This window comes from Nymphalis io, chromosome 2, assembly GCF_905147045.1.
Source record: "Nymphalis io chromosome 2, ilAglIoxx1.1, whole genome shotgun sequence".
NCBI classification, from domain to species: Eukaryota; Metazoa; Arthropoda; class Insecta; order Lepidoptera; family Nymphalidae; genus Nymphalis; species Nymphalis io.
In genome coordinates, this window is record NC_065889.1 from 9,427,660 (window position 1) to 9,451,162 (window position 23,503).

General features: G+C 39.8%; 4 protein-coding genes across 4 annotated transcripts; 2 read left to right on the top strand and 2 right to left on the bottom strand.

Annotated features, from left to right (window-relative positions):
• Nucleotides 1-8,650: 8,650 nt before the first annotated feature.
• Nucleotides 8,651-10,475, top strand: LOC126777837 (uncharacterized protein DDB_G0287625-like). Its single transcript, XM_050501053.1, has 3 exons — nucleotides 8,651-8,849; nucleotides 9,087-9,494; nucleotides 9,593-10,475. Exons 1-3 carry the CDS (start codon nucleotides 8,822-8,824, stop codon nucleotides 10,312-10,314), a joined length of 1,158 nt encoding a protein of 385 aa, XP_050357010.1. The 5' UTR covers nucleotides 8,651-8,821; the 3' UTR covers nucleotides 10,315-10,475.
• Nucleotides 10,476-10,624: 149 nt separating this feature from the next.
• LOC126777841 (protein cereblon-like) lies at nucleotides 10,625-11,653 on the bottom strand. The gene is made up of 4 exons (XM_050501067.1): nucleotides 11,382-11,653; nucleotides 11,105-11,307; nucleotides 10,833-11,007; nucleotides 10,625-10,762 (listed from the first exon to the last, which is right to left on the bottom strand). The coding sequence occupies exons 1-4, from the start codon at nucleotides 11,473-11,475 to the stop codon at nucleotides 10,719-10,721; spliced, it is 516 nt and encodes a 171-aa protein (XP_050357024.1). The 5' UTR covers nucleotides 11,476-11,653; the 3' UTR covers nucleotides 10,625-10,718.
• An 871-nt stretch (nucleotides 11,654-12,524) lies between these two features.
• LOC126776244 (uncharacterized) lies at nucleotides 12,525-15,782 on the top strand. Its single transcript, XM_050498561.1, has one exon. It carries the CDS (start codon nucleotides 12,643-12,645, stop codon nucleotides 14,755-14,757), a length of 2,115 nt encoding a protein of 704 aa, XP_050354518.1. The 5' UTR covers nucleotides 12,525-12,642; the 3' UTR covers nucleotides 14,758-15,782.
• LOC126776252 (mitochondrial DNA helicase) lies at nucleotides 15,773-23,369 on the bottom strand. The gene is made up of 10 exons (XM_050498575.1): nucleotides 23,053-23,369; nucleotides 22,635-22,861; nucleotides 22,290-22,554; nucleotides 22,040-22,187; nucleotides 21,725-21,881; nucleotides 20,934-21,083; nucleotides 19,894-20,082; nucleotides 17,403-17,591; nucleotides 16,678-16,764; nucleotides 15,773-16,598 (listed from the first exon to the last, which is right to left on the bottom strand). Exons 1-10 carry the CDS (start codon nucleotides 23,309-23,311, stop codon nucleotides 16,293-16,295), a joined length of 1,977 nt encoding a protein of 658 aa, XP_050354532.1. The 5' UTR covers nucleotides 23,312-23,369; the 3' UTR covers nucleotides 15,773-16,292.
• Nucleotides 23,370-23,503: the final 134 nt, after the last annotated feature.

A 23,503-nucleotide genomic window follows, 5' to 3' on the forward strand; every position in this document is an offset into this window, starting at 1 on the left:
GCCCGCCCAGCCACTGCGCGTCCGTGGTATCCACCATGCACTGTACTATCATCTGCATAGCAATGTATGTTCCCAAGGGAGAGCATATCATTGATATGCAAAAGAAAGAGTGTGGGAGATAGCACAGATCCCTGGGGGCCCCCAGCATTCACTACATAGAATTGTGAAGCGCAACCATCTACTAAAACACGAAGGCTACGCTTGTGTAGGAAGCTGGCAATCCAGGTGCATAGCTGAGCAGGCAGACCATATGCCGGTAGCTTGGAGAGAAGACTTCTGTGCCAGACCCTGTCGAAAGCCTTGGAGATATCGAGGCTGACAGCCAACGATTCTCCATGCTTGTCGATAGCTTCACCCCAGAGGTGTGTTACGTACGCTAGAAGATCACCTGTGGACCGTTTTGGTCGAAACCCGTACTGACGATCATTAATTAGACAGTGATCTTCTAGGTAATGGATCAGTTGGTTGTTTAGAATCCGTTCCATCACCTTACAAAGTACTGAGGTGATAGCTATTGGTCGATAATTTGCCGGGTCAGACCGATCCCCTTTTTTGGGAACCGCTTGCACATTAGCTCTTCTCCAAGCCTCCGGCACACATCCCGAAGAGAGAGAAAGTTGGAACAGGCGCGTTAACACAGGAGACAGCTCCGCCGCGCACTTCTTCAGCACAATGGCTGGTATTCCATCAGGACCGCTAGCTTTCCGTATATCAAGTGATTGCAGCTCCGCACGCACATCACGTTGCCTGATTTTGATGTCAGGCATCGTGTGGCCACATGAAGGTATTGTTGGTGGCTGCGCACTACAATCATCGATCACAGAGTTGTCGGCAAAGAGTTGAGCCAGGAGGTCGGCTTTCTCCTGCGGACTGTGAGCTAGCGATCCGTCCGGATTTCTGAGCGGTGGCAGCGAAGGTTGGCAGAAATTGTTTTGCACAGACTTGGTTTGACGCCAGAAGCTACGGGAGCCCCTAGGATGCGAAATAAGGTCATGACCAATCTGTACAATGCGCTGTGCATCCGCTCTCGTGTATGCCTTCCTACAGGACTTGGAATTTTTATTGTAGTTTGCTTTCAGTGAGTCAATGTTAGATGCCCCGCTAATGCAGCCGTTGATCCACGCGCGATATGCCGCCAGCTTAGATGATACAGCGTCGGCACATTCACGAGTGAACCAACGGTTACGCGTACCCCGTTATTGATGAGATCTGAGCTAGGAATGTAGTATTCCATTCCTAACATGATCTCATCAGAAACAGCAGCGGCACTAGCTGTCGGGTCATTCCCACTGAAGCAACGTTCCTTTCAAGGGACTGACGCATAGTAATCGCGCATACCGTCCCAATCTGCCGACTTATAGTGCCAAACGCGACGTTTGCATACCGCTGATGGCGGCAGCTTGGCCTGTGGCACTTTGGTAGATATAAGGCCGTGATCCGAAGAACCAAGTGGAGCTTGAACCACAACCTGATATTCCACCGGGTGAGAAGTCAGCAGAAGATCCAGTAGAGAAGGCGCTTGCCCATCAATGTCTGGGATCCTGGTGGGCTGATCAACCAGTTGGGTCAAGTCGTGTGTGAGAGCAAAAGCATGAGCAGTTCTTCCAGCATGGTCAGTTTTGAGGGATTTCAACCATGATTCATGGTGAGCATTAAAATCCCCCAAAACACCAATTCCGCGTTAGGAAACTGCTCTTGCGCAGCATCTGCCACCCGACTAAGATGGTCAAATAATCGGCTTGTCTCCAAGTCACCATTGTGGGATCTGTAGAGGCACACGTAGACTCGACTCTGACGAACCAGGTCCACACGTACCACCAACATGGAGAAGGAGGGGTCCTCCAAGCAGCGCAATCGGTGACAACAAACATCCGCCCTGACGAACAAGCATACTCCGGCTTTCGCTTTAAAAGATTCTTCAAGCATGTAGCCGGGATAGTTAAGGTAGCTGTTGTCGGCAGGGCGGAGTATTTGCGTCTCCATGAGAAACAACGTTGCTGGCCGTGCTGTCTCGAGATGGTGGTGGACAGCGTTGAGGTTAGCGTGGAGTCCTCGGATGTTAGAGAACTCGACCTCAAACAGCGTGGGTATGGTGGGGGTGTGCACCGCTGAACGACCGTTATTTCTTATTTGCGCTACCATTTGGAAAAATAAGGAAAAGAGACGTGAAGCGAGCGACGTATTGCCACGATAGGGATGGGCAAAGTATGGAGACGTGTTTTCCCAAATGTTTGCCAAAAAGGAAAATATACTGATCCGCCGGACGGAAGGGCCCCCGAACCCCCCCGGAAGTGGCCGCCGGGACCCCACCTTCCGGTTACCAACCGGCACGACGGTCCACCCCGAGATTATGCGTGGCCTGGTGAGGCAGCCTCGCGAGCTGGTTAGGCACGCTCGGGCCCCTGTACTATGCCACAGGCGGCCAGCGGAACAGCTGTTTCTTCGGGTCTCCCTATCCGGCAGGTCAATACAGTTTCCCCCGGCATTGGTTCAACAGCCGTCTCCACTGGACCAACACCCATCGCGGGAATACTCGCTCGGGCACTGGCTGTACGCTGGCTGACCTCGAAACGCGGCTGCAAGCCACTTCACGAGTTTTTCACCATGCGTACGGTGGTAACAAGCCAGGCGGATGTTAGCATCCTACCACCAGATGAGCAGATGGTAGCTCAGATATCCCTAAGTCGCCTCTTACGACACCCATGGGAAAGAGAGGGGCAGTGAAATGTATTCTTTCTCTGTCACTGCACGGATGAAAAACAAACTAAACTTAACGTTTGTAGTGACAAATAAATTATTATATTATATAGTGATCGTTTATTCTGAATCATTTTTTAAATATAGTGTTTTTCAATTCAAAGTAGAAAAATCTGACATTCTTTTCGGAAGACAAGTTTAAGATCAAAGAAGAATTTTTTTTAGTCAAATAATAGATGGAATGAATGAGTATATTTAGTTTGTTATACTCGTAGACAGAGAAACAAATAGACCAAGGGACCGTGAAACCGCGATTGAGACAGAGATAGTTTAATAATGTGTGCGTATAATGTTGCCATAGTCATTACATTTCCCGTTTTGCGAGATAAATAATTTTTAGGATTTATTTAAAACAAAATAAGTTTATCAAATTTACTTTTTAATATTTATTATACTTTTTTTTAAATAAAATATTTTTTTGTTTTGCAACTACACCCAAAAACTGTTGCATTGTTTGTTTTTGTTTCCGTTATCAATAGTACTTCAGCATCTTTATATGGTACTGGATTAGCATTCTCCTCAGAAGTTGAAATCTAAAACACTCAATTAAATTATTACTAAAGAATGGTTGCCATATATATATTTGTATGTTAACCTCCGATCCGTTGGATGTTAATATCCGAGTCAAGACTCGGAATCTAATAATATTATAAATTCATGAAGAATGTTAAATATTGTTGTCGTTAGGAAATTATAAAAGGAGAACAAATAAATTAAAATAACATATTTACATATAACGAAGCACATTAGAACTCAGTATACAGTTTGATTAATATTATATTCTGTCTTATATGTTTGCTACCTAATTTCAGTATTCTTATAAAAAGAATTGCCTAAATTACTTAAAATATTAACAGCATCTTAATAAATCTCGAATAAACTGTTTTATCAACAAGTGACTGCTTTTATGATATCTTATTCAAATCAACAGGCAATCATTGTCCACTGTTGAACATAGGCCTCTCCCAAGGTGCGCCAAAGCTCCCTGTCCTCCGCCTTCCGCATCCAGTTGGTGCCCGCCACCTTCTTAAGGTCATCGGTCCACCTGGCTGGAGGGCGCCTTACGCTGCGCTTACCGATTCGCGGTCTCCACTCTAGGACTCGTCTGCTCTAACGGCCAGCTGTCCTACGACATACGTGACCAGCCCACTGCCACTTCAGCCTGCTAATTTTGCAAGCTATGTCGGTGACTCCGGTTCTTTTCCGGATAATCTCATTGCCGTGGAGTACCGGCTTAGAATAGTACTCCCCCAATCACATCCCGTGGGTGTCGTAAGAGGCGACTGAGGGACGGGGAAAAGGGGGGATGGGCAGCAGCGTCCCCCCCCATAAACATCTTACCCCCCTACTGCGCTCGCCAACACGTCTGACCAGCGCGGCGAGTATGGGCAAACCCTCCTTAATGGCAGATGCGCCCAAAAAAAGACCTCCAGTTACCGGCAAGCCCGCTAGGCCCAAGGTAGCGGTCGCGGTATCGGCAGGACAGGGGGTGCTAAGAATCACCGGTTCACGGCAGGCTACCATATAAAACGACTTCACATGGCAACGTACAATGGACGCTCGATGAGGCTGGACCATCACCTCGCCGAATTAGAGTAGATTTAAGTCATATAAACTGGCATATACTGGGGTTATCTGAAGTCCGAAGATAGGGGGAGGACACGATAACTCTAGAGTCCGGTAACTTACTCTACTTCCGCGAAGGTGATAACCTCTCCCAGGGTAGTGTCGGTTTTCTAGTCAAATGTAGTGTGTCGAACCGGGTAGCGTACCTTGTCCTAAAACTTTCCGACAGGTACTCCCTGAAGGTCGTACAGGTATATGCGCCAACTTCGACATACTCTGATGATGTAATCGAAGTTTGTAATCGAATCGAAGGCAAATGCTGGTAAACTTTCTCGAAGAGCTCTTTTAGATGAATTCTTTCTTTCAAAAGAAGCCTCAGAGGAGGTGGACCTGGTGAAGCCCCGATAACGTGACAAGGAACGAGATAGACTTTATCATTTCGAATAAAAGGCACATATTTAGAGATGTTTCAGTGATCAACAGGTTTAATACCGGAAGTGATCACCGCTTGGTTCGAGGCACTCTAAATATCGACTTCAAAGCCGAAAGATCGAGAATGATGAGGTCTACTCTCCGACCTACCATGCTCCAAGCTGCTCAAAGCTCCGAAAAGTTCCAAATGTTACTTCAAAATCAATTCACCGCGTTGGAAACCGTAAGCAGCATTGATGAGAAAACCGACACGCTGGTCAAAATACTGCAAAATACATCCCGCAAGTGTTTCCGCCACAGAGAAGAGTTAACGCTCCAAAACTCTCTGCTGAGACATCTCAGCAGAGATGGCTCATGAGAAAACGACAAGAACTACCATCGTTTTTGTCAGATAAGGCCTTAAACCGAACAATAAAAACGCTGACGCGACGCGATCTCCAACGCTCCAATACCCGTGCCATCAAGGCTGCGATTGAGCAAAGTCGGGGATCGAAAGTGTTCGCTCGTAAGTTTGGGAGGCCGCGTCTGACAAAACTTAAAACTGAAAATGGTGGGGTCGTTATCTCTAGGCCTGAGATTGTCGGAGAAGTAGAGAGGTTTAATGGGCAGTTGTTCTGTTCAAGATCGGATAAACCCATGGGAATCAGTATTGATGACCAGCGCGCCCCTCTTACGCGCCATTACTCCGAGGAGCTCCCGGTCGTTGACTAAGGCGAGATTAGGGCGGCTCTAGAACAGCTTAAAAACAAAAAAGCTCCGGGAGATAACGGAATCACAACAGAGTTGCTTAAGGCAGGAGTGGACTCCGGTCCTGAAAGAGCTAGCAAGCCTCTTTTATTCCGTCATCCAACATGGCAAGACCCCGGAAACATGGAGTGGGAGTGAGGTGGTATTATTTTTCAAGAAAGGTGATAAAACCCTCTTGAAAAACTACAGACCAATCTCCCTCCTGAGTCACGTGTATAAGCTGTTCTCAAGAGTCGTCACGAACCGTCTCGCCAGACGACTTGACGATTTCCAGCCCCCAGAGCAAGCCGGCTTTCGATCAGGCAACAGCACTGTGGACCACATCCATTCTGTTCGGCAGATTATGCAGAAGAATGGCATTTGTGGACTACGAGAAAGCCGACTCCATCGAAACCTGGGCAGTGCTCGACTCATTGCAGAGATGTCATATCGACCGGAGATATGTCGAGGTACTGAGATGTCTTTACAACGCCGCTACAATAACTGTCCACATCCAGGACTGTAAAACGAAAGCGATCCAACTGCGCAGAGGGGTGAGACAGGGGGATGTAATATCCCCGAAACTGTTCACCAACGCGTTGGAAGACGTTTTCAAGACGCTGGATTGGACTGCGTTGTCTGCAACGTTGGTCCTGTTGCCGAAGGAGGGGCGCCCACTAAGCTCTTCCTCGGCATACAGGCCATTTGTGCTGCTGAATGAGACGGGCAAACTCTTCGAGAAGATTGGCGCTGCCCGTCTTGTTCAGCACCTCGAGGAGGTGGGACCGGGTCTTTCAGAGGCTCAGTTCGGGTTCAGGGCGGGTCGATCAACTATCAACGCCCTGAACACCTTGAAGACCCGGACCATGGAGGCGGTGGCCCGAGGGGACGTGGTCCTGGCGGTATCACTGGACGTGGCGAAAGCCTTCAATAGTCTTCCTTTCGGGACAATAAGGGAGGCGCTTCGATATCACGGGGTGCCTTCCTATCTCAGAAGGCTGTTGGGGGCATACCTCCAGGATCGGGTGGTCCTCTGGGAGGGGGGCGATGGGCGACTTGTCCGGCGTCGAGTAGGCTGCGGCGTTCCACAGGGGTCGGTTCTCGGCCCAATCCTGTGGAACGTTGGCTTTGACTGGCTCCTACGGGCACCCGTCCTTCCCGGGATGGCGGTGCTGTGCTACGCGGACGGCACCCTCATCACGGCGACGGGACGTACTTTTCAGGAGGCAGCCCGCCTGGTTGAGGTCGGAGTGTCGCTCACGATGGATCGAATCAGGATGCTGGGCTTGAGGGTCTCTGTAACAAAAACGGAGGCCCTCCTATTCCACGGTCCACGTCGAGGTCCCCCTCGAGGAGCGTCTATCACCGTCCAGGGAACGGTGATTAAGGTGCAGGCCCAGATGAGGTATCTGGGCCTGATTCTGGATGGAAGATGGAGCTTCGGGCAGCATTTTGTCCACCTCAGCCCGAAGCTCATCAACGCCGCTGCCGCCTTGGGCCACCTTCTACCCAACGTAGGAGGGCCGGAAACACCTTGCCGGCGATTATACGCTGGTGTGGTGCGCTCCATGGCGCTGTACGGTGCACCCATCTGGGTGGACGCTCTCACTGCTCGTAACAAGGCTCTTCTTCGGAGCACAGAGAGTCATAGCGGTGAAAGCGATACGTGGTTAGCGTACAGTGTCATGGACGGCAGCGACACTTCTCGCGAGCGATCCGCCTTGGGAACTCCAGGCAGAGGTGCTCGCGGAAGTGTACCGGTTCCGGGTGGAATTGAGGTCGAGTGGCGACCGTCCAGGATTGGCGGAGGTGGAGCGAGTCAGGGCTCTAGCCTAGCGAGCCTTGATTCGCACGTGGGAGGAGGACCTGGGGTCCCCCTCGGCAGGCCTGGCGACAGTGGAGGCGGTCCGTCCCCACTTGAGTCGCTGGGTGGAACGGAGTCACTGCACACTCACATTCAGGCTGACGCAGGTACTTACCGGGCACGGTTGCTTCGGTAGGTATCTGCACCGGATAGCGAGGCGGGAGGTCACTCCATCCTGCCACGAGTGCGGTGCGCCTTCGGACACGGCGCGTCACACCCTGATTAAGTGTGCTGCATGGGGGCCTCAGCGCCATTACCTGGCGGCCGTTGTAGGCGGAGACCTCTCGCTGCTGAGCGTGATAAACGCCATGATCGGTAGCGAGAGAGGTAAAGATTTCGAACTCCGCCAGGCCCCGAATAGGGGAGAAGTACGTTCCCACAACTATGTACTCTCCCCACCCCGCCACTACGTAGCCCGAGCCCCTCTCAATGAGTGAGAGGGGGGGGCCCGTTCCGCTCCGAGTGAGGATCGCCACGGTGCCATCCAAATCCCCTACCCAGTGAGGTAGGGAAGGGATGAAATAGGGCTCGCAGGCCACAGCCAGGTCAATTTGCCACTCCGCCATGGACTACAGTAGCAGGTCCTGAGCCCTGGCGCAGTGGTTGACATTCATCTGGAGGAAGCTTAGCTTGTCTTTCATGATGACATGGCAGCTTCCTCCTCAGCTTGGCGCCGTCCGACGTTATCAGTGGTCTGGGTGCCTAAGACCATTTTTCCTTTTGTGATCGGTGGGTTACACTCTCCTGACCCCATTACGTGCCCGAAAGGCGTACCGGCATCTGTGCATACAGCGCAGCACAACTTTCCGGTGCAGGTATCTGCCTTGTGGCCTTCGACACCACACCGGTATCAAAGTCCCCCTCTTTCCGCCTTAGATAGGCAGAGCGCCTTAGTGTGACCAAGGCCCATGCATTTGAAGCAGCGCAAAGGGCGCTGCTCCAGCACGCACACCTTGGCCGAGCTCCACCCAACCAGGAGGCGACCAGCTTCGGACAGCCTTTTCGCTGCTGTAATGAGGCACGTCACCCGGACCATCCCCATATAACCGGGACCACGTTGCATATCCCCACACCTAACCTCCTCTAGGGAGCAGTCCCCTGCGCGTGCTACTGCGGCCACCAATGCGTCTTACCTACCAAATTCAAAGTCGCTCAGCGTGCTATGGAGCGAGCTATGTTCGGAGTATCTTTGAAGGATAAGATATCTTATTACCAATCACTATTTTATAGGCTATAAAACTGTTTTTTTACTCTGTATTAGTATGTGACTGTGTGGTTATTGTGTATCTGTAACTATGATCTGTCTGTATCCGATTTTGGATAAGCCGATGACTATTTTAGGCGGAAAGTGAAAACTATAATATTTTAAAGCTTTTATTTCTTTTAAGCAATTTATAATCTAAATCATAAAAAGAGTATATCTTAGTGCAAATTATAGCATCTACTAATTTTTCAATATTTACTAAAAGCAATAAAATGAGTGATTCTGTAAATATGTCACTAGGTAAGCATTTATTTGTTTGTTATAAATTTAGATAGCTGGAAAATAGACCGTAAAGTCAGACCTTGTTTAAGTGTTATTAATAATTTACCTTATTGGTTCTTTTTGATTTTACTAAATTATTTCAAAAATAAACTTGAATGTGCCAATATTAGGTTCTGTTGTTAATGACGCTTGTATTTAAAATAGCACAAGCAGGAACATATGGTTTGATATATTTAAATTTTAAATATGTTTTAGACGAAATTATCAAGCAGAATAAAAACAGAACTAGCCGAGTTCGAGGTCGAGGTGGTGGAAACGTTAGAGGACGTGGTGGTGGCCGCGGTGGTCGTAGAGGGCGCGCAGGTCGAGGAGGAGGTTCAGACCGAGGAATCTCCCAATCACGGGGTGGAAGCAATAACAGGCAGGGCAGATCTCGCTCACGGTCTCGTGGACCCAGGGGCAGATCACAGTCACGTGGACGTTCAGATTCTCGGGCAAGATCAAAATCCCGACAAAGGCGCTTTTCTTATCCTAGAACCAGATCTGCTTCACGTTCTCGCTCTCAGTTAAGAAGTTTGACTCCAAAAGCAAGAGCAGGTCTAGAGAATGCAGTGTTTCATGATGATATGCCAGCTCTAGTGCGCTCAAACAGAGGAAACAGAGGTAAAATCCATTAAATATTTTTAAATAAGCTTAATTTAAATATACATTAATTGTGATAGGGCTATATATAATATATTTTTTTAAATCTGTTTGAATAGGAGGACCTCAAACAAGATTCCGGCATTTAAATTACAATCAGCAAGCACAAGGTAATGTTCATAGCAGACTTGGATTAAACAATCGAAGAGGTGGCGGAGGGAATGCCTTCAAGCCCTTAGCAGTAGCCAAAAGAGGAATTTCTAAACGGGGTCGTGGTCTTATCACTAGAAATCGTTACAGCTCTGTGGGCTTAAGATCCGACCAAATCTTACAAGAACGTCAAAACTTTATACAAAATAACATAATAAAGTCACAGACTTTTACACGCTCTAGAAACAATTCACTAAATTCAGCTTCACAATTAACAGTTAGTGTAGCCAATGATTTTGCAAAAAGACGCAGAAATAGTGTTGGAAATGCAGGCTATTTAAATAAGCAAACTCTAGCCAATTTAACTAATGATTTTGGCGGATACAACACAAGAAGAGGCCCTGGAAGTGTAAAATCAGTTGGATCAAATAGGTCTAATCAATCCAATTCTAGTAGACGATCAAATCAGTCTAGGGGAAGAGGGCGTGGAAGGGGATCTAGTCGTGGAATAGGACGGAAGTTTGTAAATAAGCAAATACTTAATCCAAAACTTCAGAAAGAAATTGCAGCTATCCAGGGTAAAACTTATGGTACACCTAAAACAAACCTGGAAGCACCAAGTGGTGTTAACTTTTCTCCAACCCCAGCTGCTACGCAGCAAACCCTACATCAAAGATTTGCAACGACATAAAACTTATTTTTATGTTTTAAATGTACATAATATAACATTTAGTATTAAGAAACTATAGAAACTATATTGTTTTGTATAGTAGATACAGTATCATTCTAATTACTTGCAATCTCATGATTGATAATTTTTATTGATTTTCACACATTCAAAATTATATTAACATAAAATGACAGCTCATTGATTTTGTATTAACTATTAGCTCATAAGTGTGTGTTTACAAATAAGTTACTTGCAAATCATAATATTTCTAAACTTATTTTTGTTACTTTAAGTTAGTGAGATAAATGTTCTTTTTAATAATAAACTGCTTCTTTCATGTACACTTTTTTATTAATAATATTTGACATTAATTTATTTACTCCTGAACAATTTTTGAGTTATCACATTGCTGCTTAAATTTAATTTTACATTTTATAAAGTTTTGGCATCATTATGAGCGAATCTGTAACTGAAACAAAATATAACATATTATTAAATAAATATATTTGAATATATTGCTTATATCAAATGGTACTTACAATTTTCTCCAAGTATGTTACTTAATATTAACCCATGAAACAAATGAATACTTTCATTGTTGTCAACTGTTTTTCCCCCAGAACTTTCAAAAGACCATCCCAAATGTTGTCCACAATGAGGACAGGTACAAATATTCCAAGTATACCCAGGGAACCATGAGTCGGCTCCTTGTCTCTAAAGATTAAAAATGTTTTGTAATAATAATACCGATAGGACATTACTCTTATGTAATATAAATACATATTCATACTTATAATTATAGTTTACTTACTGGTCCTATATTTTTACATCTTGCTTTTTCAGCTGTAACAATATCAAACTTAACACCAAAAGGATTGATTAATGTCTGAATTGTAATGTTTTGTTTGCCAAATAAGTTTTGTTTTCCAATTTTCTGTGCTCCTGGACTATGTTTATTAATTAAATAGTTTGAATCGGCCACATCAGCACCGCATTTTCGACATAAAAGTAATTCTGTAAAACAGATAATTTTTTTACGATTTTCTATATATTTATAAAGAATAATTGATAATAACAAACATAAGTACCTTGACCATTTTTTTGAAAGTAAGGATTTTGTTCTGCTTTCGTATATTGGTAATTTAAAGCATATAACAACAATAAATAGAGTACGTAAATCATGCTTTTATAGCAATTTAAATCAAAATAAAAACAATTAACAACTTTATTGTTTTATATATCCAATTTTTATTTTTGAAGATTGAGATTAAACTTAATTTGTCACTAACGACAAATTAAGTTTATATGCTGAGAAAACTGCGGTAATATGTAGCATAAAATTAAGCAATTGATTAAAATTAATGTTAGTTTTTATATACATACAAATATTGTGAAACCATGTATTGTAAGTTGATATTGTATCGTAGTTTAACTTTCAGTTTGACATTCATATGACAGTATTGACAATTTAGTCATAAATATCGGAATCATAAATACTGTAGATTACATTGCGATCAATTATTTTTATGTCCACTATATTTCTTAAGATTGTTTTTACTTATTATAGTACATTCAAGTTTTATGGAACAAATTGATTTACATTGTACTGTTTTTTATCAAGGCTTATTTTTAATTTCTTTCTGGATTTTGAGCTTTGCGTGTCTCTTAGACACACTACAGCTCTGAGCTCACAATATGGCAGTGATGCCAACTTGGGGGTTTTCCCCCCAAATCTAGGGGAATCTAGATGTCCAAGGGTTTTTTAGGGGGTACATTTATTTAGTGGGATTTTTTAGGGGTTCTATTATTCAAGATTTTTTTTTCCTTAAAAAGACGTACGACTCTATACAATTTATATTAAGCCTCGAACGCAATCAACAAAATAAACCAAATATAAACTACAAGCGTGGCTAACGTGTACAACACTTAGGAGGCTCGGGCTTCGATTTCTTCACCGGGCTTTGATTTCACCGAATGAAAAGTAAAAATCGTTAATTTCATTGTTTTCATCATTAATATTATTAGGTCATTAAAAAAAAAGGTGTAAAAAGCACCCGCACAAATACAATAGCTATTTTATACTACTTGAATGTATTTTTAATTTGTATTTGACATTACTTCTCAAACAACAAGAAAAGAATTAGGGGTTCTTAATTGATATTTAGGGGAATTTGAAGTTGGTCCTATAGGGAATATTCTGTAGGAGTTGTTGACATTGACATTTCTTACTAATATTGTTTATTATTATATTTATTATCAACGATAAATAAGCAGTTTAATACTGCGAAGTTATCAATAAAGTATATTGTGTTTTTTGTAACATTCGCTCTTTATAAGTAATTATTAATCATGTCGTTTTTTAAGAATGTTACATCAAGCTTCGCTATTCGTAGTCGTGATACAATTCTCAAGGAGTCTCTTATAAATAACTTATCAGAGTGCGTGAAAGACATTCAATACAACAGTCAATTTGAAGAAAACTTTCACAGTGTTCTTGGTTCAACTGATTCAACAAATACCTTGTGTATGGCTTTGGAAGCTGTATTCCTTCATGGTTTGAAAGATACTTTTTTAAGAAAAGCTAAAAATGTTATATCTGGCGATCCCGACTACCGTCCTCAATCAAGTTTTTGGCCTCTTATACTTGTGTTATCACATAGGCAAAATATTGATCAAATTTCGTCCCTTCCCCAGATAAACACCGAAATAGGCCAATGTCGAGCCTGGCTGAGGATCGCTCTTAACGAATGTTTATTGTCATCCTATATGTCCACATTATTAAAAAACATATCAGCAGTGAAACCATTTTATAACAGAACTGCTTTTGTTTGTGATACAGAAATATTAGAAGTAGCACAAAAACTGGTTCAGGGCTTGGAAACTTGTGTCCAATTTAATTTACCTATAAATTCTAGTTTATTAAATAATTGGCCAGAGCAAGTTCTAATGCAAGCAGGAATTTGGGTGCCTACTATGAGAGTAGCACCAATAACTGCAGGATTAGATGTTGCCAGCACCTTATCTGATGAATCAAAACCAAAACTCGCATCAACTCCATCCCATACCTCAAATATTACAGGTTTGGGTAGAATGTTATCCTTAAGTGAGGATGAAGCTTTGAAGTTTATACTTTCTAAGGACACAAATGAGATACAGGACAAAGGCAAGAATACAGAAGATAAAAAAGAGTATGAAAAGGATGTAGAAAAGAATATAGAAGCTGCTACTAGTTCAATACTTATAGAACAGCCCACAACAAGTCATGAGCCAGTTGACTCGGGACAGATTTATTCCTCATCTGTAGACTCAGGAGAATTTATAACAACAGCTGATACAATTGTTACGGGAAATTCACTATGTGGAAAAGGATGGTCAAATGATGGTCATGATGACCTTAATACATCAATCAATTCAAATTCGTCTCATGGAAGCAGTATGATAAAAACACCAGAAATAAAAAGCCTGTCATCTCTTGTTGATAACTCAAATACTTTTAATGAAACAATTTCTAACACACCAAATTTGAGAGATATTATGAAAGATATTCATAAAGAATTGAAATTAACACCAGACGATAATGAGTTCTGTGAGGTGAAGACAGAGACAGCTCTTCCAGATGATCCTACATTACAGGGATTGGATTTCGAAGTAGTACCAAACTCTACAACTGGTTCGTTCACTGCTCAAGAGTTGCAGAAAATGGTCAAACAATTGGGAACATTGTCACGTGAAAAGGGTCTTGATTATCAAAACTATCAATGCAAGAGCTGTCAAGATTTATTAGGAAGTACCATATCAAAAGCAAAAGTGTGTGGATACACTGGGGAATATTACTGCTCAAATTGTATGGACCCTAATGTTTTTATTATACCATCTCGGGTCATTCACAATTGGGATTTCAGGAGATATCCAGTGTCAAAGAAGTCAGCGCTATTTTTATTAGAATTTCAACATCACCCATGGATAGACATGAAAAAACTAAATCCAAAGATCTACTGTGGAGTTTCAGATATGGCTCAGTTGCAAGAATTAAGAATACAACTTAATTTTCTAAGAGCATATATATTTACCTGTCGAGAACCGGTCATTGAAGAATTGCAGAAACGAGTTTGGCCTAGGGAGTATTTATATGATCACCTCCATACATACACAATATCTGATTTGGCACAAATTCCGAACGGTTCACTTGCCTTACAACTAGAGAAAGTAGTACAATTTGCAAAATCGCATGTACTTGATTGTTGGCTTTGCAGTCAAAAGGGATTTATTTGTGAAGTGTGTAGAGATCCTAAGATTTTATACCCTTTTGAGACTAGCTCCACTTACAGATGTGAGGAATGCTCAAGTGTATTTCATTCCAAGTGTCTGAATGAGAACGTACCTTGTCCTAAATGCAAAAGGAGGCAAGATAGAACGAGTGACACGTCACTGGTTGACGCTCTTCATAGTCATTTTAATAAATAATAATAATGTTGTAAACAATATTTACCAAAACAAACAGATAGCATGTTGTGAATTGGGATGATTTATTTTCACAACGTCATGATATCTTTCGTAGGCCATTAAACTAATAACTTGCTATATGAAGCAGATATGAGTATTGTAATGTGCTGATATTGTGTGCTTTTGCAATAACTATTGTTTCATAATTTACAATTACGATGCGTATATATATATGCTAGTTTATAACTAAAAATCTTGTTTTTAGCCATGCAATGGTAGTAGTTTAATATAATAATTACTTTACATAATAGGATATTAACATAGATTCCTATAATTACAAATAATATATTACATATAGAGTTATAGAAAAATGTATCTAGAATATAGCTTGTATTTAAATAAATTTATGCCATAATATATGAAAAAAAAAAAATTAACTAGAACAATGCAGAGTAATTATCCCCAAATTACTCTGAGTATTTTTCTTAATTGGCTTATGTATATATTTACTAAAACCAAAAATTAAAACCATATCGTAAATAATATATATAATAAATAAATACAATTTATTTAATGTAATATAATACATACATATAATTTATTTAATAATCATTTCTATTTTATTTAATTTACAAAGAAAAATAAGTAAATCAACTAGTCATTGGGCCTCAAAATATATATTACTTAAAAATTTTGAATGTAAAAAACAACACAGTTAAAAAAAATTAATAACAATTTTTGTTATTTTTTTGAGGTGTTATGATGCTAAATATGGAAAACCAGGCTGTCAAGAGTACTCGTTAAATTGTGATAAATGGTAAATGCTAAGTGATAGTAACCTTATGCCTCGACTGTGTGCTTCGCCTTATGTTTGAAGAAAATCACCTAAAAATAGTGTTTCGTAACATTCCTCATTATTTTAACAGATTCACGGTTCTTATCATTGCGTTATCAATATTACGCCCTAGATTTATTATTATTTCAATATGAAGTGGTCATTACTACATTATAACAAGTGAGTTAAATAAATAAAATATTTTAATTGATTCGGATACTTTAATTTCAATTCCCTTTGTTGATTGGTTTATTATTGTTTCATCGGATTTCATTCGCTTTTTCTGTTATCAGCAATCTTTTAAAATTAGTTCACACAACAATATACAAACACACTATATACTGAAATATTCCGTTTCATGTTAAACAGGTGGCGGATTTCCTGTTCCAGGAGGGGCATTAAAACTCCGTGAGATTTTGTGTACAAATCGCTTTTCCCCATTCGTCAACGTTTAAAAATTCAAAAAGACGTCCATAGCACCTCGCAAAAAAATGTGGCGTACCGATTGTTAAATGTTTCAGAGATTGGTGGCAATTTTCCATAGGAATAGGGCAGCCAGGGTATTAAATCTTCTCCTGGATACCAGATATGATCCTTTTCTATTTCAATTCTAGCTGTTTGTTGTAATTGAGTCACTAACAAACTTAATTATATTAGTAAAATGTTTAAATTATTTAACGTGATTTCTATATTACAAATACGATACATCACTCAGCTAATATTATCTTGTTCTGTTTAAATTTAAAATATCACTAAGGAATGTATCGGCGTCGTTGTTACTCTTTTTGTTTTTCTGAATTTTTGGCGTTCTGCTAGTATTAATATCGTTAGCTTCTAAGGAGTATTCTTCAAAGCACTCGTCCAAGAGTTTGTCTGGTTCATCATGTTTACATTTGGTTTTCTTTTTCGACTGGTAACTGAGAGAGTCTTTGTCAAAGTCCAGTGGGACGATGCCGAGGTCTCCGCTGTATCGATTTTTGGCTATTTGCAAGTATTTTTTTCCACGAACGGCTGTTAGTCTTTTATCCTATAAAAAATATAAATTTATTGAATAATTTATATAATAACATTAAAAAAAAGAAAAAGAAGTTTAGATAACATTTTACTTGAATTATAAGAACATTGTCTGCTTCTTGGGATGCTTTGGCACTTCCGAAAATGGAGCTGGTAGATAGATCTTCACTTTCGCGTTCCTGTAATTAATAATAAAATAATTTATATAAAATACAGTGCATTAAGTTTATATTTTACAATAATTTATCATGAGTAAAAAATAACTAGCCGGTGACGTGACTAATTAATTGTCATAGGTATATATAATTTTCAAGTCATGGGAGCAGGCGCTTCAGGGGAATGAATACCAAATCCTGGGAGTTAAGCTGACTTCCTTGCAATGCCCATATAATCGATACTACTAACTCAACATATTATGATATAGCTCATTCCATACGTTTAATACGTAACTGTTGTTTCATTTGTCATATTTATAGAATTTATCTAATTGTATATTTCGAATGAATTTAAAATTTAATCATAAAGATTGCTACACCAGTCATCGACGAGCCGGTTGGCGTGGTTGGTAGATACTTGCCTTTCACGCCGAAGGCTGTGGGTACGATTCCCACAGGACAGACATTTGTGTGCATTAACATGTCTATTTTTATTGTTAACCTGTCCAAACGGCCACTGCAGAAAATTCTAAGAATTGCCAAGTGTAGATGTAATATAATAGTGCAGGTGTGTTGCGTGCAGCATAGACACCCTTTATTCATGGATGAGGGATTTATTCACTCTTATAGTCCGAAGAGGTAGAGGGGTTCGCGAGCCGTACCTTCCTGGGATGCATGACGAGTGTGACGTGACAGTGCCTAGCCGTGGCGAAGGTGCGGAAGGCGGCGATGACGGCGTCCTGGCGCAGGTAGCGGTCCCCCTCGCGCTCGTCGCCCACTCCCAGCATGAACTGCACGTTGTCCACCACCACGTGCGACAGGTCGTGCATGTACCGCGCGTGCTCCACCGCCTGCACAGCGTTCGCCTATATTTACTTGGCATTTCTCAAAAACTGCTCATATTTTCAGCCTCGTCTTAACGTCAATATCGATAAAAGCGGTCAAGCTGATTTGGATGAAATTTCGAATAATGGAATTCTAGTAAAAAATAAAAGAAATTGAATAATTTATTTTTTATGTCAGGGTAATGGTGCCGAGGATCACATTTATAATATTATATAATCACTCTTCTTTAGTGCTGGAAAAAATTAATAAGACAGCAATAGTACTAGAAAATAACAACCTACATCCCCTTTCCCTATTGCTACAAAATAATTGTTACTAAAAATCAAAAATAATTAGACAAATTCAATTTCAAAAATAGCACCTGCAGAGTTCATAACTGTGCAGGAGTTTAATCTACGGGTATGAAACCATTCTTATAAATAAACACCGCTTCCAAAGTCTTGTTCAGAAACAACTAGCAACGTACTCATTTCAATGGCCCTGGCGAGCATACACCAATAACGATTGAGTTAGGTTTACGAGTTTGCGTTTCAGCCGATAAATTATTAGCTAAATATTTATAACTGCTTCACAAACTAAATTGCACTTCTGCGGCCCTAGTATTTTATGAGCACTTAAACGCTATATAATGCTGCGTACACCAGAGAACTCCAAGTCCAACCTACGTCAAATCGAGGGTTAGGACTGACGCCGTTGATTGTTTACCTGTGTGAACATTCGTAACAAGTGTAAACGCTCGGAAGACATAACCGACGAACTCTCTGAGATCAAAAATGAAATTAAAGGTATTTTATTATCGTGGGTGTCTCAGGAAAACAATGAAAGAACACAAATTACTTCTTCTCTAAGAACTATAGAAGACTCATTAACATTTCTGTCTTTGCATGCAACAACAAGATATGGGGTGTGAAAGACAGAGACAGATAAAGAAGTTATTACTGTAATAAAATTGTAACAGGCCGATGTCTATACATAATAGATATTGGAAAAAAAAACTAATATGGACGGTCTTTATTAAAGCAACAAAAACAACAGTTTTTAGAATTTTGTCTGTATGTTTGTTTGTACCCGCATTACGCAAAAACTACTGCATATAATTGAATGCGGTTTGAAACGAACCGATGTATTGCTAGAGGTCTAGCTTAAAATATAGGCTCCATTTTCCCGCAAGGAAATATCTTACTCCGATTGTTTGTAATTTAATATTACTCGGAGTTATTTAATGAACCTAATGCTAAATTAACAGATTTTAAGTAGCGTCGCACATACATAAACAGATAATGGACAGATGGCGCTGTTTGTCTCAACCGATCTCAATCGATAACAATTAAACCAATATAATAAAGAATAATAAAACAGTATTTAGTTTTGTTTCGAAAGCAGATGTCGAAAAAAAAAACCATATAATGAATATAAGAGAATAGAAGGACCCAAAAAGTTATATATGAATTACAAATAAAAACCCTACGACCCTATTGCAGGGTAGCTTTTACAATAGCAAAATATTTATATATACTATAATATTACAAGACATAACAATTTAGTTCCCAAGGTTGGTGGCGCATTGGCGATGGTTAATATTTTTTAGTGCCAATGTCTATGTGTGGTGGTGAACTATTGCAATAAAAAAAATAACGGGCCACCTTTTTGAAGAGGTTTATTTCATAACGTGGGACGAATGTATGATGAGTCACCTCTGACACAGAAGCCATAAACATAATTATAAATAAACGCACGAAAACCGTGCTTGATGCGTATATATTATTATATCCCCTATTTTATATATTTTACCTAAAATCTACATAAATATATAATGTATTTTATTAAAAACTAAATAAAAATAAAACAATATTCTTAGTAATCTACCTTACTTAATAATAAATTCAACAGCAGTTTAAATATTTATCATCTGACTGAAGAAAATAAAGCTTGAAGCCTTACTCAAATTAGATTGTGACAAAACGGAACAATTATTAAACCATAATTTATTATAACATGGCAAAACAACAGCAAATATTGTACAAACTCATACACACAAACACACACACAGGTATAAAGTGAGAAGTATGTAATTAAACTTTTATGTTCATATTTTAGGATCAATTAATTATTGGTAGCTTTTGTTTGTCTTAGTAGAAGAGCGGGGTACCCAGTAACACGGGTATAAGCCTAATACAGTGGCCCTTTCAACCAGTTTTTATTGCTTAATTGTAATCAATAAAAACATATTTTTTTTACATACATCCTTTTCAAATGGCTAATGCCTGATAAAATGTACGCCATGTTTCTAATAATGTAACGTCATACCTCCATAACGACTTTGATAGGCTGTTGTCCGTGGAACGCGAGGTAGTAGATTGGTAATTTTTGAAAATCGTCAGCGAACTTTGGAAACTCCTGAAGGTTCTGCTCGAGCGGGACGCCTGCGAACTGCTGCAGCATCGTGCGAGCCAGCCGTGAGTTGCGAATCTCGAAGCTTCCCCATAAAGTTGTAACCTTACGAGCAGAAGTTACTTCGATATTTTTAATGGATTTGGAAATCAATTCAATTTTTTTTATTATATTTTTAAAAATCAGTTTAAAGATATGTTTGCAGAGAGTAAGTATGTACTTAGCTCATTAAATTTATTAGGTTAAACATCGTTGCCAAAAATAAATTAGTACGTCTAGATAGACAAAATAATTTTAATCTCTACTCTAACAGAAATTAGAGAGAGGCTAGACTGAGAGTAGTGATTATCATGAACTCTTTTTTGGACATAATTGGCTTCGAGTAATAAAACATGTGTCTTTGAATTCATTTATAACATTTAAATTTACTAGGTTGTATGGGCTTTGTGGGATCCCATCTGGGCAGGTACCATCCACTCATCAGATATTCCAACAGCAACACTGACAGCAACACTCAGTATTGCGTTCCGATATCAAGGGTGAGTAAGCCCGTGTAACTACAGGTACAAGGGTCATAACATCTTAGTTCTCAAGGTATAATATATAAATAAGACTACAAATATAAGTAACCTCCTTTAACATATTTACAAGCTTGTATTTAACTTCACCTTTTAGTATGTGTGGATCCAATCTAGTTCCATTCAACCGATTAAGGTGCTTAAAATTAGGCAGTCAATCTACTTTACTAAAGGTCGTAATGCCAAATTGTCATCACATAAAAGCTTGCCGTTAACATTTATTTCATTATTCATTTTCCATAATTTTATTTATATCTATTTGATAATAATCGTAGATTATTAAAAATTTTCGATTAGCAAATAAATAAAGCCAGTAACAGATAAGTCAAATAAAAAGTAAATTCGTCTCGAAATAAATAAATCTTAAGTTGTCGTTACCCCTTGTTGTGCGAGGTCGAGTGACATTTCTGCACAGAGCGTTGTTTTCCCGCAGCCCGTGGGCCCGGTGAGGACGGTCAACTCTCCCCGGCGGTGTCCGCCCAGCAAGCGCGTCAGCCCGGGGAAACGACGCCATTTCACGCCTCGAACCTGACGTATATATTATAAATGTATGTTTATTTGACCACAATCTTGATCCCGTGTCGTAATCCCAGGTCCCATCAAATCAGGTTTTTCTGTTTGCATACACTTGTGCCTTGCCTAATCTCTCCAAAGAATAGCTCCCGTGGCTCAAATTGGTTCGGATGAAGTCGTGTAATGTAATAGTAGTAGATGAAATAGTTTTTATCCATTACAATCTTATTATGCAAAATAAAAACTAAATTTGTAATATTTATAACGCGAAAAATAAAACGAATTAAGTTAAACCTAATAAAAAGTTAATTCAGCATGTATCAAAAGTTCACGAGGATATTTTTTTTCAGACTGTGTATTGCTTTTGGCCCTTGTGGCATCTACAGCATCACCGGGCGGGATGGGCGAGTTGAACTCAGCCGGATGTTGGGAGCCACACAAGGGGCTCAAGAGAAACGGACGTCTTAAGGGTGCCTCCTGTGAGGCCGGACTTCGGCTTAGGACGCCGTCGGGTCACGAGGAATTGAAAACAAGACTATATACCTATAGTATGACAAACTAAGGTTACTTGACGAAAGAAAAACTGCACTATCTATCGCAAATCCAACTGAGTATTTTTTTTATATAAATAACTACAGCCTATTTAAAATAAGAACCTTATCTATATTGGTAAGTTCAGCATACACGTCATCTCGTAGGGCTGCGAAAGTGGTGATGGATCTGTGGGCGGCCGGTTTCGCTTCCGAGACAAGAGTCTTTAAAGATAAGTTTGCGACGGCCGCCTCAGTTGCTGTCACTAAGCCATCTGTGGGCCTGCAACCAATATCACAAACACACATTCAATTCTACTACTCCTCGTATCGCCTTACTAATAACTTTTTAATTATTTTCTCTGCAAAATTAAACGCTTACTCTCCTGCATTGTGGAAGTGATAGTTAAATAATAATAAAAAATCTAAAATAATATGTACCTTACAAATCGACATCTTTCTTCCGCAAGCTTCTCAGCTACAGCTCTCATGTTGTCCCAATCTCCCCATAAACATAATCTTTGGTAGTTTTCTAGACAGGGTAGTAAGACGGGGGGTAGGCTACAGTTATTCAGCCAAATGAGAGTACCTGTAGTTTTTTAAAATATTTATAAAGGAAAAATTAAATATGCATCAATAATTATTATACTATAGCATATTAACTAATATATTTATGTAGCTGTGGATGTACCTGGAACCTTAGATGCAGCTAAATGTAGGACATCCTGTATACTTGGCACTAGAATTGCTTGGTCATTACGACTTGTTCTACTGGCTCTGCAGTGGAACAAGCCAGCTGCATACAGACCAAAGCTTTCGGTCTCATCCTCTCTCCCTGCTTGTACTTTACGGTATCCCACTATATTATCCAAAGAGTTCTTTAAAGGGAAATATAATACTGTGTGGTCCTTTGATACTCTTATGTCTGATAATACCTTACTTGCTTCGTGATGGTACTATTATGGAATAAAATATACATATATAAATCTCATTGAATTATGTTTGTTAAAATTTGTTTATATCATATTTAACTTACTGGATATTCAAATAAACGGAATAGTTCTAAAGTTTCATTTTCACTTAAATCTAGTATTGATGTAGTATCTTTTAATATATTTTCCCAGTGTTTTTTAAAACTGTCTATTTTCTGCTGCAAATCATCGATATAGTCTTTTATACTACCTTCGGGTTTAGATTTTTTCATTAACCTTTCAAGTACATTCCATTCTCCATGTATATTGCACTTAGGACACAAAAAGAAACCTGAAAAAATATTTTAATGAGCAACACCTTGTGATACAATAACCTTAATATTTAATATAACATTGATTCTGATGTGCAACTGTCCAATAGGAAAAAAGGAACCAGCGACGGTAATAAAAGGGCTATTGTACCTGATTATTTCGTACAATCATATTACTCCTTTGGTGCGCATTATTACTAGAAATGCTCACCTGTAGTTTTATTAACAAAAAGTTTATTTTCGGCATTCTTTTGTTCGGTTTTTTCTTCCATACATATTGTACATTTGGTTGTAAGAGACGTAAATCCATCCTGAACAGGGAAACCTTTTTGTCGTAATAATTTACGAATATTTGTAACTGTTACTTTCGAAATATCGCTAAGATCTACATTGTGTATTTTTTTTATGTCACTTATGATGTTAAGAAAAGGCTTAAGCCTAAATTTGTTAAACTTAAAAGTATGATACATATTTTTCTTTTATAAATTTACAAGTATAAACATGTTAAAAATATAAATATAACCTCAAAAAAACATATTTGTTTACTTCTCGATGACTGACGTTTGAATTTGACGTTTTTGTAAGCTTTCAGAAATATGAGACGAGTTCTTTTAAATACCTGAATCACGTAGTTAAAGTGATCGAGGATCATATAAATGTTT

What these genes read in the sequence shown, in the direction of transcription:
- LOC126777837 (XM_050501053.1), top strand. Translation starts at nt 8,822, where the DNA reads ATGAGTGATTCTGTAAATATGTCACTAG. An exon ending in TTCTGTAAATATGTCACTAG is followed by an intron (nt 8,850 to 9,086) that starts GTAAGCATTTAT and finishes AATATGTTTTAG; the next exon opens with ACGAAATTATCAAGCAGAAT. An exon ending in CTCAAACAGAGGAAACAGAG is followed by an intron (nt 9,495 to 9,592) that starts GTAAAATCCATT and finishes CTGTTTGAATAG; the next exon opens with GAGGACCTCAAACAAGATTC.
- LOC126777841 (XM_050501067.1), bottom strand. Translation starts at nt 11,475, where the DNA reads ATGATTTACGTACTCTATTTATTGTTGTTATATGCTTTAAATTACCAA. An exon ending in CTTTCAAAAAAATGGTCAAG is followed by an intron (nt 11,308 to 11,381) that starts GTACTTATGTTT and finishes TCTGTTTTACAG; the next exon opens with AATTACTTTTATGTCGAAAA. An exon ending in TAACATACTTGGAGAAAATT is followed by an intron (nt 10,763 to 10,832) that starts GTAAGTACCATT and finishes ATTTTGTTTCAG; the next exon opens with TTACAGATTCGCTCATAATG.
- LOC126776244 (XM_050498561.1), top strand. Translation starts at nt 12,643, where the DNA reads ATGTCGTTTTTTAAGAATGTTACATCAAGCTTCGCTATTCGTAGTCGT.
- LOC126776252 (XM_050498575.1), bottom strand. Translation starts at nt 23,311, where the DNA reads ATGTATCATACTTTTAAGTTTAACAAATTTAGGCTTAAGCCTTTTCTT. An exon ending in TCCGTTTATTTGAATATCCA is followed by an intron (nt 22,555 to 22,634) that starts GTAAGTTAAATA and finishes ATTCCATAATAG; the next exon opens with TACCATCACGAAGCAAGTAA. An exon ending in AGCTGCATCTAAGGTTCCAG is followed by an intron (nt 22,188 to 22,289) that starts GTACATCCACAG and finishes AAAAAACTACAG; the next exon opens with GTACTCTCATTTGGCTGAAT.